We start from the raw sequence: 13675 nt of genomic DNA, 5'->3' as shown, positions 1-13675 counted from the left end.
AATAAGAATATAGCTTCTCAGTTTGTTTAGTAGTTTGTTAGAATTGTTTAGTTCAGTAGTCTTAGGAGTTTTTGGAGTAGTAGTTTGTCATTCATGAGTAAAATAAAATCAGTGGTTAACAACTTGCATACAGTCATACTTCAAATGTGATTTTTAAAGCGGTTTAGTTTTTGAAATGTGTAAATGTCAAATTATTTTATTAGCAACTTTAAACTTGCCGTTACCAACTTTTTTTTATGTATGAAATATAGGCTAAGTGGTAGAACAAACGTGACAGTCTCAAGTAGGGATGCACCGAATATTGGGCAACCGAAATTATTCGGCCGAAAATAGCCAAAAAATCTCTTTCGGTGTTCGGTCGAATAAGCGAAAAGGCCGAATATGTACCCAACAATGACTAACGCGATCAAATAGAGGCACGCACTAATGCAGCAAGCATGTCGGCAGTATGAACGTATTTAAAACTATCAGAGAAAGACGCAGAAATCATTACAAGCACGAAGCACCGACAGCGAGAGACTGTTTAGAGCTGCATCACGTCTCCGATGAGAAGAGGTGGCTGATGCTGGTGGTTAGGCTACTGTATGATGATTGAAATCGCGAAATTACCTTTAAACGATTAGTAAATCAACTGCAGAATGTTATATTTTCTAATGCACGCACGAATCGCATGTATTCTGACAGCGCCAGAGTTCACAGTCCAAAGCACGAGGAAAATCTTTTTTAAAGGCATGTGACAATGTGATACGTCCGACAAACATCTTCTCAAATTCGTAATGAGAATCATTTATAAATCTGCATGCTAATGTCAACAAAAAGAAGCACTGAGATCTTCCTGCGGGTTTCTGCCAAAATAAAAGCCGAGAAAAAGCAACAACTCCATCGACATTCATAAATTATAGTATTGTCATTTTCCTGTCGTTTTGTAAAATAAAATAGCAAGACAATAATAATGATGATAATAATAATTACCCTACAACAGCTCTATTAATACATTTATTATAACATTCACACATAGTGTTCAAATTGGGATCTGTAATATATTCTAATGTTTTAAAAGAAGCCTGTCTGCTCAGCAACTTATTAATTTTAAGTTAAATTGTGCTTTGTTGGTATAATGTCTGCTAGAATGAAAAAAAATGTTAAGTAAATCAGTGTTCAGTGTTAAGTAAATATTTTTAAATTGTTGTTTTGTAATTGATTTTTTATTTGAAAAGCAGAACAAAACAGTAAAAAGCTAATTTTGGCAATTTAATTAATGCAATGGTGAAAAAAACAATGACAAAATAGGCCTACATGGGGGAAAAATGTGAAAAACCGTGTTCGGTATTCGGCCCAATGTTTCATTTTGTTCGGCTTTGGCTTCGGCCACAAATTTTCATTTCGGTGCATCCCTGGTCTCAAGTAATGTTAATCACAGACATTATGATGTTACTCATGCATTTTAAACCACTACTCTAAAACCGATGGCTAAACTGAACAGTTCAAGCTCAGAAAGTAGTTCTGACCATTGTGATTAGGCAAATAACTATTTCCAATTGCGTTTGCAGGTGGTAGGGATTTAAGTATACTTTTGAGGGCAAAAATTGTCAGCAAATAAAGAAAAGGACTGAGAAGGCATTGCATTCTTGAGGCAAATGCATTCATACTTAATATAAAAACTGACAAAAAATATTCTGAAGTCTTAAAAAATGCAGCCTTCTCTATTAAATCAATGAAATTGTAACTAGTGAATTATTGGTGTGTGATCAATGGAAAGAAAGAGCTTATGAAGATGGGGAGAAGAGAAATAATAATAAAAAAGAGAGAATAAATTGTACATTCTATCTGAGAGGGTCCAGATTTAAAGCAGTCAATAGTAGTTACTGTTCTAGATTATGGTGACGTTGGCCGTCCCCTGGGCCGTCTCTTCTCGGGCATGGCTTTTAAGAAGCTCTTTCATAAACTGCTCTAAGGCGGCAAAATAACCCTGGCACTGCCAGGTGTCATTGTGTGTACCCTCGGGAAAGATGGCGAGGCGTTTAGTCCGAGACGGTGACAGCTCGTACAGCTGTTTCATCATCACCGGAGGGATGAGTTGGTCTGATAAGCCCGAAATGAAGAGTGATGGCATACGGCACAGTGCAACATATCTATAGGACAGAAACTTGTTCTTGTAGCACCAGAGCGGTAGGTAACGCATGGGGAAGAAAGAGAACAGCGTGGCCGCCATGTGCGGGATGCTCAGGAAAGTGTTCTCCACCATGATGGCAGCCACTCGATGTGGGTTGCACGATGCCAAACGGATGGCCACCGCGCCACCCAATGAGCGGCCAAATAGAACCACCTTGGTCTTGTCGATGTCCGGCCGGGTCATGACGTAATCCAAGGTGGCCTCGGCGTCCTGGTACAGTCCCTCTTCGCTAGGTTCTCCTTCGCTCTTTCCGTAGCCTCTGTAGTCCATCAGCACCACGTTGGCCTTCACATTGACCAGCATGAGCAGCGCATTTGGGACACGGTGGCCGATGTTCCCCGCATTGCCGTGGAAATATAAAATGGTGGGAGCAGAGGCAGGGTTTTCACCGGTCCAACGGAGCAGGATGAGGTTGAGCCGCACGCCATCTTTGGTGCGGATGTACACATTCTCGTGGGGGATTCCCGTTGGCATTGGAACGTAAAGGCGTGAGGATGAGGGCTGGTCGGGAAAGTAGAGCAGCACGTCCTGGAACTTGTACAGGATGCCGGCCACAGAGGCCAGGATGAGTCCCAGCAAGATGAAGCCTCCATACAGGTGGAAGGTCAGAATGAGGGCCAGCAGGGAGACACGGCAGACTCCCCAGGACCAGGCGCACATGGTCAGCAAACACGCCTCCAATGCCCCCCATAACCTCCATGGCTTCTCCATGACAACTGGGATGACAAGAGTCTCCGAACTCACTGCAGACGTAATCTGGGGAAACACAGAAGGTATGTTTGTAGGGCTGGGCGGTATTATTATATTTAACTATAGCACATAATTTTTGCATTTTTTAAACTATATTATATTACAACGAAGATATGCTTCAATGGCATGTGTTTCTTCCTATTTTCCCCCTACTGATGGTAAGACATGGTGATTTCAATGGTTAAATGTGATGGTCAAATCCATGGTCATAACTAGTGGTCGACCAATATATCGGCCAATGCCGATATTTGAAAAATGCCAAATATCGTCCGAGGCAATATATCGGTCGACCACAACAAATTAAGTTTTTCTGTTTGGCCGATGCGTTCGAGGCGGGACTTTTATTTTGACTGCGCTGAGAACGGCAGCGCCTGAGCACAGTGCTCACATTCTCCCTCTTGTTCGCCATCGTTGTTAACAGTTCTGTCTAATAAGGATAGAAGTCGGTCTAATAATCAGATAGAACTGTTAAACAAAGGAATTAAAATGTATACAAAAAGTATTATAACGATTGCTTTTATATTATTAGTAATAGAAAGGCAAACATTATAATATTTTCTCGTTTGCTGTCAGCATTCAGCAAATTTGCATTTACATCATTTAAACAAATCTTTGAATGGCTAATGAAAATTTAATTTCACAAACCTTGCAAACTTAGTCGAATCCAGCTGTGAGGTCTTGTGAAGTGTGTATGTGACCTGCATGATCGCGTGTTCTCTGCGTGAATTTCGGTCTGTGCAAATTAAATGCTTTAAACATTAAATTTGTGATTTTAAATTATACTGCCCTTTATCCATTTGCCCACTGTCATATTCATGTCATTTTCACCGTGTGCCGTATGTAAAATGAGTGTTATCTTGGTTTATTTGAAAAAATATATATGATTCCCAATGCACACAAACTTCCCAGAATACTGAGTGCTTTGTTGGTTACAGTTTACTAACTTTTTAATTATATTTTTATTAAATATTTATTTGTGGAAAATACATTGTCATCTAAAGTATAAGTATGTTTATTTTACAAATTTATTTTTTAATCCATTTTCAAATGATTTCACATTTCTTAAATATTAATTAAAATAAATATAATTATATCGGCTTTATACTGGCCACCCTGCTTTCCAAGATATCGGCATTGGCAGTCAAAAAAAACAATATTGGTCGACGGTCGACCACTAGTCATAACAGGCCAACTTTGACCTCAAGATGAGGAAGAATTTGTGAAGACGAACTGCCACTCACAATGTATTTCACTTCCATCAGCGAGAAGAAATGTAGAGTAGAATATAATTTATCCATTGCGAATTGACTGGATTATGAAATGTGGGCGTCACCATAATGGAGCCAGACTGAGTATGACTTAGGCTACTCAGCTAAAACTAAACTTAAACAGCTATTTGGCTGTTGGATAACATTAGAATGTATAGATTTTTGTTTGTATATGCTGTCAATTATAGTTCTTAGAAAGAAAATTGGAATCAGCAAAAATCGGTATCAGCAAGTCAAACTTACAAAAAAATCGGAAATCGGAATTGGCCAAGAAAATTGCAATTGGTGCATCTCTAGTAAATTACATTTTAAAATGCTCATAATCCGATTAGTTACTTTTTTATGGAATACATGATTACATATTCACACAATGGCATTAAATGGCAGGCCCTAATTCTTTTTTCTCTTTAAAATTTAATTTTAAATTATACTGCCCTTTATCCATTTGCCCACTGTCATATTCATGTCATTTTCACCGTGTGCCGTATGTAAAATGAGTGTTATCTTGGTTTATTTGAAAAAATATATATGATTCCCAATGCACACAAACTTCCCAGAATACTGAGTGCTTTGTTGGTTACAGTTTACTAACTTTTTAATTATATTTTTATTAAAAACCTTGCTTCTGAATTTGAGGGGGGGGAGCATCTCTCAAGCTATTAGACTATATATGAAACAAATAATTATGCAAGTTACTGGTGATGTATAGCTGCCTGAAACACTATGTCTTCATCATATGCAGTGACCTTCTGGAAGTCTGGACAAAATATTTCAAACCTTCCGACTTTTGGCATGTTCTCTTTGCTTTGTTTAATGGCAAGTTTAAAACAAGTCTGATTAAAAAAAGTAATCTAAAAGTAATCTAAAAAGTAGTCCCACTAAATGAGTAGGCCTAATCAAGATTATGTTACTAACAACAGTTTATCATCATGTAATCTGTAATAGACTATGATTTGTAAGTAATCTGCACAGCTCTGGTACCTATACAGCACTTTTGTCAAATGGTGCTATGTAGAACCATAAGAGGAAGCCCATTCCCCTCCTTAGATTTTAGATACGTTACTCCACTCTCATATGTTTCCAATCAATGGGAATTTACTACAATGCCAAAAGCTGTTTTCAAAAAGGTCAAAAGTCTTGTCTTTTTGTTTTTTTGAGGGCAAAAAGTATTGTGTGTGGCTAGTGTTGTCAAAAGACCTGGTACTTCGGTACCAAGTCGGTACAAAAAAAATGAAAAGGTTACGGTACCAGGTTTGTTTAAGTACCGGTCAACCCGGTTCTTGATGCGCTGTCCGAAAGGTGCGCAGATGCACTCTCTTCATAAAAGCACTGAGACGTGGCGACCTCAAAATGAGGAAACACACCAAACTAACAAAACACTTTAAAGACAGATCAAAACTCACCGCCACAAATAGATTTTCCAAAAGGCTTTGACTTCGTTGAATAAACATGAGCACTGCACGTGTCAAAGTCGAAACCCGGTGCGGGTGTTTTTATATCACTGTATTTCTGAAGGAAACCGATTGTCTTCAGAAAATGATGGAAGTCATTTTCATTCCATTGTGCCTGTAATGCCTGATAAAGCAGCGTTTGTGAGCGGAGCACTGTTTTGTGTACAGCCGTTACTGGGGAAACCTCTATCTCTCCCGCTCTACAAGCGCCTCCTGCTGGCAGAGAATTAATTTGCAAATATATGCCGCCACAAATAGAGTGCAAGTCTGTGGGAAACACCGCTTCTGTTATGAATATTATTCAATATTTTAATTTGAATGTCAGATTGAAATGAACATCGCTGTTATTAGAGTAGTTAATCGTTAGCATAAGCGCGGCTAATGCTAATATAATGAGTGTTAGAATGAAGTTTCTTTATTAACCATTTAATGCTCCTATAACTTTTATTAGGGTAAACAAAAACAGGAGGACATGATGATATTTACTATTTTTACACACCAGAGGCTTTTAAATGAATTGTGAATCTAAAATATGCGTGTTAGAGAATGTACAAATGGTTAACATTGTTTGTGTCATCAGTCAGAAAAGCAGTTCTGGGAACTTGGTTGTTATTCTTGGCTGAATAACTCTAGGTTTTCAACAAAAAAAAAAAAACTCCAAAAAGGTTGAGAGCCACATTATCTTCAGGAAATACACAGTATTTTAATGTAATTTTTTACTAAGAGAGCGTTAGAGACGGTATCACGAAAAAACCTGATACGAGGGTGAGTAAATGATTAATTTTTATGTTAAAAAACACAAATTATATAATTCTAATATATTTATGATTCAACTTTGTACACTTTCAATATAGCTTGACTTCTTGTAATTGTGGCACATCCAATCAGGCGCATCCAGTCAGAAAAAGCTAGAATTATCCGTTTTATAATATTAATCTTACTAATTTTTCCTCACTCTTTAAAATTGCACTTATTTTCCTAAAGCAAATGTCCAAACAGAAAGAGAAAATGATCAAATTAGATCAAGTGCTTTACATCTGTAAAATATTTCATTCACTGGATTATCCAAAAACAGGGATTAACACATGGTCATGTAACAAAAACATTTCTTTGTTAACTATATTGTAACATACACAGTTGCCTTGATATAAAATTACTTGTGATACTGGATATTGGTCATACCAGCTAGCCCTGAAATACCATGATATTACCCTCTGATACCATCACTGCACCACAGTACTTCTTGCAGAAGCAGAGAGTAGGTGCACATATACATTGCGAGTCATAAACACACAGAGATAAAACGTTTAAGGTATTATGTGATGACACAACACAGTGCTGTCTGGAGCCCTCGGGGGGTTTAGGGACCAAGTCCAGTCTTGACCAATCAATTACGCTGATGAGCATCAGTATTCACCCATTCATCTGTACTGCACGCAGAAACATTTAGAGTGCACAAATCGAGCTGTTTTTCCAGATCCCCATTACTTTCGCCATGCAGTGCAATACAACAGAAGCTGTACCACGATCTGACCTCAATATCAAATCATACTGTAAAACACTGCCAGCAGATCCGCACTAAACCCCGAGCCTTTTTGTTTTTCATCCAGCTGTTGACATGGTGAGAGAGAAAACACCCTGAAGTCCAAACCCAGCCGACACGAATCATAAACGCACCGATGACAGATTGATGTTGACAGCAGCTTTTCCCCTCAGGACTGCATGTACTGCACAGCTAACACAGCGGCTAGCCATGTCTACAACACATCTGCTCACAGTCTGATACAAAACTACTCACATCTATCGCATTCTTCAGCGGCACATCATCAGAGAGCTGAGCTCACGAGCAGGTGAAGCGGTCATCTATACGAACATCCCCTGAAATATCAGCTGATCCACCGTGGCTAGCAGCACATCTAGCCAGACTGCTGCTGTACACTGGTGTCGCTTCTAGGAAGTTCCGGGCGGAAAGAGCGGAACCTTCTGCTGACGGTCAACACGCAACGGTGCTGCGAGTTCAACGTCCGTGTTTATAAGTGCTTATTCTTGTAATTGTTACAAATATGCATCCAATAACCTTGTATACATTTATACATTTAAAACACATGCGACAACTTGCGGAAATTAAAATCTGGCAACGTGCTCCCATATTTATGAAAAAGACCTTTCAGTAGGCAATCCGTCTGTGTAGGTGACTGGTCTGTGAATGTTTGTTAGTCTGTTGTGTTTACAAAAAGCACGATGATATTAGATGGTCTTTTGTTTTGGGGAGCAACTGTAATTTAACAGTGAATTGAGGTGATGATTTAAAAAGTGTTACACATTAAGAGATTATATACAACTATATGTGACCCTGGACCACAAAACCAGTCATAAGGGTCAATTTTTTTGAAATAGAGATTTACACATCGCCTGAAAGCTGAATAAATAAGATTTCCACGGATGCATGCTTTTTATGATATGACAATATTTGGCCGAGATACAACTATTTGAACATCTTGAATCTGAGGGTGTAAAAAAAATCTTAATATTGAGAAAATCGGCTTTAAAGTCCTTAGCAATGCATATTACTAATCAAAAATTAAGTTTTGATATATGTACGGTAGGAAATGTACAAAATATCTTCATGGAACATGATCTTTACTTAGTATACTAATGATTTTTGCCATAAAAGAGAAATCGATAATTATGACACAATGTATTGTTGGCTGTAAAAAAAATCTTAATATTGAGAAAATCGGCTTTAAAGTCCTTAGCAATGCATATTACTAATCAAAAATTAAGTTTTGATATATGTACGGTAGGAAATGTACAAAATATCTTCATGGAACATGATCTTTACTTAGTATACTAATGATTTTTGCCATAAAAGAGAAATCGATAATTATGACACAATGTATTGTTGGCTATTGCTACAAATATACCCGTGCGACTTATGACTTATACTTATGTGGTCCAGGGTCACATATTATCTTAAAAAATAAATAAATAAACAACAATTTAAATAACAGTGTTTTTTTTAAATTTTATTATTTCTAATGCGTTTTTGTACATTTCACTGTTAAAAAAAAAGTTAAAACAAATATAAATTATAAATTAAGATTGACTTTAATGGAATGCTTTTTTTCTTTTCTTTTAATTCATTTTCCTTGTAATTTGGCAATCAAAGGTCATCTGTGGGCCCTGGTTTGGGCATCATAGCTTTTTCTACTGGAGCTGATGCTGGAGAGCCCTCCATGTCACCAACATATGACCAGAATCGCTTGTTATCGCTTGGTAGTTTAAAACGGTGGTCTCTTCTGCTGAACTGACATATTTAATTGTTGCTAATGTTGTTAATTTACCTGAACTCCGATGGCTTTTAAAAATGGTGCCTTTTAAACTGCGGCCTGTAGTAGAAGTTTCGCTAGCTGACGTTCCCTTGATCAAGACCAGCAAGGTTTCATGACGGTTCGGAACCAGGATCTGGGCACTGGCCTCTGAATTTTTTTAATTCTTTTTTTGAGTGAAACTCTCAGACTGGTTCCCATTTGGGCTCTGGCACCAGCCACAGTGGAAAAGCAGTATGTGTCATAGAGAATCTTCAAGCTGATCCACGTCGATAGATGGCAGTGCAGCGTCTATCATCTGTGACATCAAAGTAAATTACTTGAAAACCATTACTGTACTATTGCCCTGGTCACAACTTCCCTAGTCTCCCCACCCCATAAATATAATAGATGTATTATACTTATGTACGTGTTCAAAAAGGAAAATAAAATGCATTTCCTGACATGTATTTCAGCTGGTAACTCACTGTTATAAAATAATTATTGTAAACTATAATAATAGATAGACTATAACATATAGAGTAGCTACATTTTGTTAAATGCATTTACATTCAATGATATTTCATTTGATCTTTCATAATTTGCATGTTTATTTTTCCTCATTCACAATCTCAATGGAATAGTAGTCAAAGTGATCATTTGAATACACAAATAACACAAGTACACGTCATCTGATATAGCGGGAAAGTTTAACGTAAGCTTCGCATGAATGCTCAGTTCATTTAAAGAGAGACTGAGACATTGACTAATGTAATTGTTAGCACTGGTACTGCATTGAAGAAAATCTTCTTGTCTTGTGTCAAGTCTTTTCAAAACTGCCCAGTCTTGGATATTTGCTATAATAATTTTAGGGCAAATCTACGTTCAAACAGGTATAACCTGTGAGGTCCACTTCTGTGTCAGCTTGTAACTGTTGGCTTTACTTTTGTCCTTTCATCATGACTGCTCTTTGTTACTTCTGTTAACCCTCAGGTGTGTCAGTCCGGTTGATCAGGTTTAATCTGTAAACTTGTATAACTAATAGGTCACTTCAGACAGATAAACATGCATACCTCACTGAAGAAGTCTTGTATTATCCCTTAATCACAAGAAAACTACCATGAACACATGATTCCTATCTTCCTCTGAGTCAGGTTACAACTATTTGTTAAATTCTCAGCCAATTTTTACATGTATTAATGATTCTGGAGACATTGTTTTATGCCTTATCTTGATTTCCACTTTTTTTACTTTTTTCAACTAAATTGTACATTTTGAATTCTTCTTTTTGTTATTAAAAATAAAACATATATATATATATATATATAAATAAACTTCATTCTTATTTTGTGGAAGAAAAAAAAATGTGTGTAGTGGAAAGTTGTTGATATTTTGAACTCAAGTTCTGCAGTGCTGTGTTATGTGTAAAATCTACCATTATATTATGTCAAAATACAGTTGTTTTAAATAGTTATTATTTTACACACAGCCACGTATGGCACCCAAAACCTAAATTTCACACAAACAGTGGTTTGTAACCTCTTTTGACCTTAAAAGACTATTTATTTGATTGACAACACACTCCAAATGAAGCAGCATCCAGACACAAATGAACAGACGATATTTGTTATTTCATCAGAACACAACTTTAATCATTTTAGCAGTATAATAATACCTTCGAAAAGATCATAACTTGTGAGATTGTTTTATAAATTATTTCATCAAAGTTGCTTGTAAAAAATTAAATAGGTTACTGAACTAAATCATCTATAATATTACAATATACCGGTAGTATATAATATGATTTTTTTTCAGTAGTCATAGTCATAATGTTATCTCTATATGCCTTTAAACCTTTATCTTTTTTCTTAAAGTCATTGCTTTGCACATACCATCACACACAGCATCACAGCCTGCAGGTGCCGAGGTTGTGACCAAGAGGACAGTTCATGTGATGAAACCACTGCACTCTCAGTATCCATCTCAGCACAAATCGCCCAATGATCTCTGACACTTACAAAAGAGGATTTAAAAAAGGACACCAACTCAGAACACAAGGAAACCTCCAAATCAAACAGAGACACACATTGTTTAGCATTCTCGTAACGTATTTACAACAGAAAAACAACTGAGGTCGAGGGCTGCATAGGTCCACAGGATTCAGAAAAGAAAGTATTTCTGCTTGCTAAGTGGAATACTACTTACACAACTGGATCAGTACTTGGAAATGACCATAAAACATGTGCAAGCATAAAATACATCTTTAGCGATATTAGCAGGCATCTGTTACATTCAATCTCGTTGGTCGCTGAGACAAACTGTATGGTGATTGAATCCCAACAAACACAGAGAAACATGATATAAACGTGACAAATCTGAGCAACCACGACGCCGCTCTCGTTTTAGGAATATGTTTTAGTAGTCAACACTTTGCTGTGAATGGTGTTGTCTGAAGTACGTTTGGTGACCGATTCAACATGTTGCATTAGACCAAATATTTATGAGGCAAACCGAATGATTATATTGACATGAGTGTTGCAACTGACGGAACTCGAATCCTTCCTGACTTGTAGAGCATCTCCAAGTATATATACAAAGGATTGCCCAGTGAACAAGCATGTATGTGTATACGCTTGTCTTGCTGTAACAAACATCCAGAACTTCAAAGCAAATGAATACTAGTGCTACGCCACTGTCATTAGTCCACCTCTCTCTAACTCATCTCTTCCTTCACCGTCAGGCCCAGCTGGAGAAGCAGAATTAGTTTTGTTTGGAGATGAACCGAGGGAATCATTTCTGATCCTTCTGCTGTTCCAGAGCAGGTGGTCCGAGCTGAATGTCCAGGGTTATAAACCAACTAATATGCTCTCGAGAGGGTATACTGTATCTCTCAGTGCTTTCCTCTAATTATTCATTAGCGAAGTCCTCAGGTGTTCATATAAAAAGTCCTCAAAATTTCCTGGTCAGGCTATCATCATAAGCGTGGCATAGCACGGTGTACATATAGCACTAGTTATGGTGTTTCTGGAAACATATTGGTTTAATATGAAATAGATTAATGTATTAATAAAAACAAAAACAAAAAACAAATGACAAATATATATTTTTCTAGATAGGAGAAATGACAAGATGGGCCTAAAGGCAACAAGTCAGAGCTGTATGGGTAAGGATATTAAAAGTCATCATAATCAGATATGTTTGATAAAACTCAGCTTGCTCAAATTCACAAACCCTGAACAGCCAAGAATTAGGCGTTTGAGTACATTTAGTTGAAAATTCTGAAATTTAAAAACAGTGGAATAAAAGGAGCTTCTCTCCCAGCATTTGACCGTTCAGGTTAAATGCATTTTTTATCAGCTGAACTGAACTGCATTAGCAGTCTATTTCAGAAAACAAAAAAGCACTTTGTGCTTCTGACACCCCAAAAGGTCACCGCTAATGGTAGTTTAAACAGCAAAAGGGCAAATGGATTGATTTGTTCTCTTAAAATCCAAGTTATTAAATTGGCCTCAGAGTCAGTATTCAGTGTTTAATAGTATTGCATGTGAAGGTAATACATATGAGAAAATCAGCTTTTTTAAATGTAGTCAAAAGGCGCGGTCACATTGGCAAAACTTAAGCGAATTTACAAACTAAGCAGCTTAATATTGGCAAATGCGATGAATTTGCATGTTCAAAGTTGAATAATTCTGAATCTGATGCGAAATTTGCAATTTGTTTGAGAAGGGTCTGGCTGCAGACTTGCACTTGCACTCTCAGACTTGCATTCTCAGACTTGCACTCTCAGACACTTGCGCTTCCGCAATTGACGTCACTTTCAGTCTTTATTTTTTATTTTGTTCTATTTATTGATTATTTTTAGTTTGAATCTCTCAACATTTTAGAGTCAGTATTCAGTGTTTAATAGTATTGCATGTGAAGGTAATACATATGAGAAAATCAGCTTTTTTAAATGTAGTCAAAAGGCGCGGTCACATTGGCAAAACTTAAGCGAATTTACAAACTAAGCAGCTTAATATTGGCAAATGCGATGAATTTGCATGTTCAAAGTTGAATAATTCTGAATCTGATGCGAAATTTGCAATTTGTTTGAGAAGGGTCTGGCTGCAGACTTGCACTTGCACTCTCAGACTTGCATTCTCAGACTTGCACTCTCAGACACTTGCGCTTCCGCAATTGACGTCACTTTCAGTCTTTATTTTTTATTTTGTTCTATTTATTGATTATTTTTAGTTTGAATCTCTCAACATTTTACAACAGTAGCCAGGTGGTGAAGACAAGAAAAAAGAAACAAAATTATGAAGTCACTTGCACTCTCCGCAACCTGCGACGTCACTTGCAATCGACACAACTCGTGAGTGTTGCCAATGGAGACAAGACGCTGTGGTGGTGATTTAATGATTAAAACTAATTTAGTACAATAACGTACATGGACCTGCAAGAAAAAGACAAGACCCGCAAATCCGTGGCCACAGAACAGCAGATAATGAACGCAATGCACAAAGTCTCTCGTTAAGCGTTTTCCTCCCGTAGAAAAACATAAACACTTAATATGGCTTAATGTATTACGATGCTATTAAAATATAAATTCAATATACCGTTTATTAATATAATGAATATGTGTATAGTATTTTCCTCCCATACCGATTTGTGTCGATTGCAAGTGACGTCGCAGGTAGCGGAGAGTGCAAGTGGCGATCGCAAGTGACATTGTAATTTAGTTTC

General features: G+C 37.1%; 1 protein-coding gene across 1 annotated transcript; it reads right to left on the bottom strand.

Annotated features, from left to right (window-relative positions):
* Positions 1–1336: 1336 nt before the first annotated feature.
* LOC107570096 (protein ABHD13) lies at positions 1337–7580 on the bottom strand. The gene is made up of 2 exons (XM_016256295.1): positions 7441–7580; positions 1337–2929 (listed from the first exon to the last, which is right to left on the bottom strand). The coding sequence occupies exon 2, from the start codon at positions 2882–2884 to the stop codon at positions 1871–1873; it is 1014 nt and encodes a 337-aa protein (XP_016111781.1). The 5' UTR covers positions 2885–2929; positions 7441–7580; the 3' UTR covers positions 1337–1870.
* Between the last annotated feature and the right edge of the window lie 6095 nt (positions 7581–13675).

This window comes from Sinocyclocheilus grahami, unplaced genomic scaffold (assembly GCF_001515645.1).
Source record: "Sinocyclocheilus grahami isolate Dianchi unplaced genomic scaffold, SAMN03320097.WGS_v1.1 scaffold1414.1, whole genome shotgun sequence".
In the NCBI taxonomy this organism is placed as follows: Eukaryota; Metazoa; Chordata; class Actinopteri; order Cypriniformes; family Cyprinidae; genus Sinocyclocheilus; species Sinocyclocheilus grahami.
Note: the sequence above shows the minus strand (reverse complement) of the source record. Positions and strands in the feature narration are given on the sequence as shown.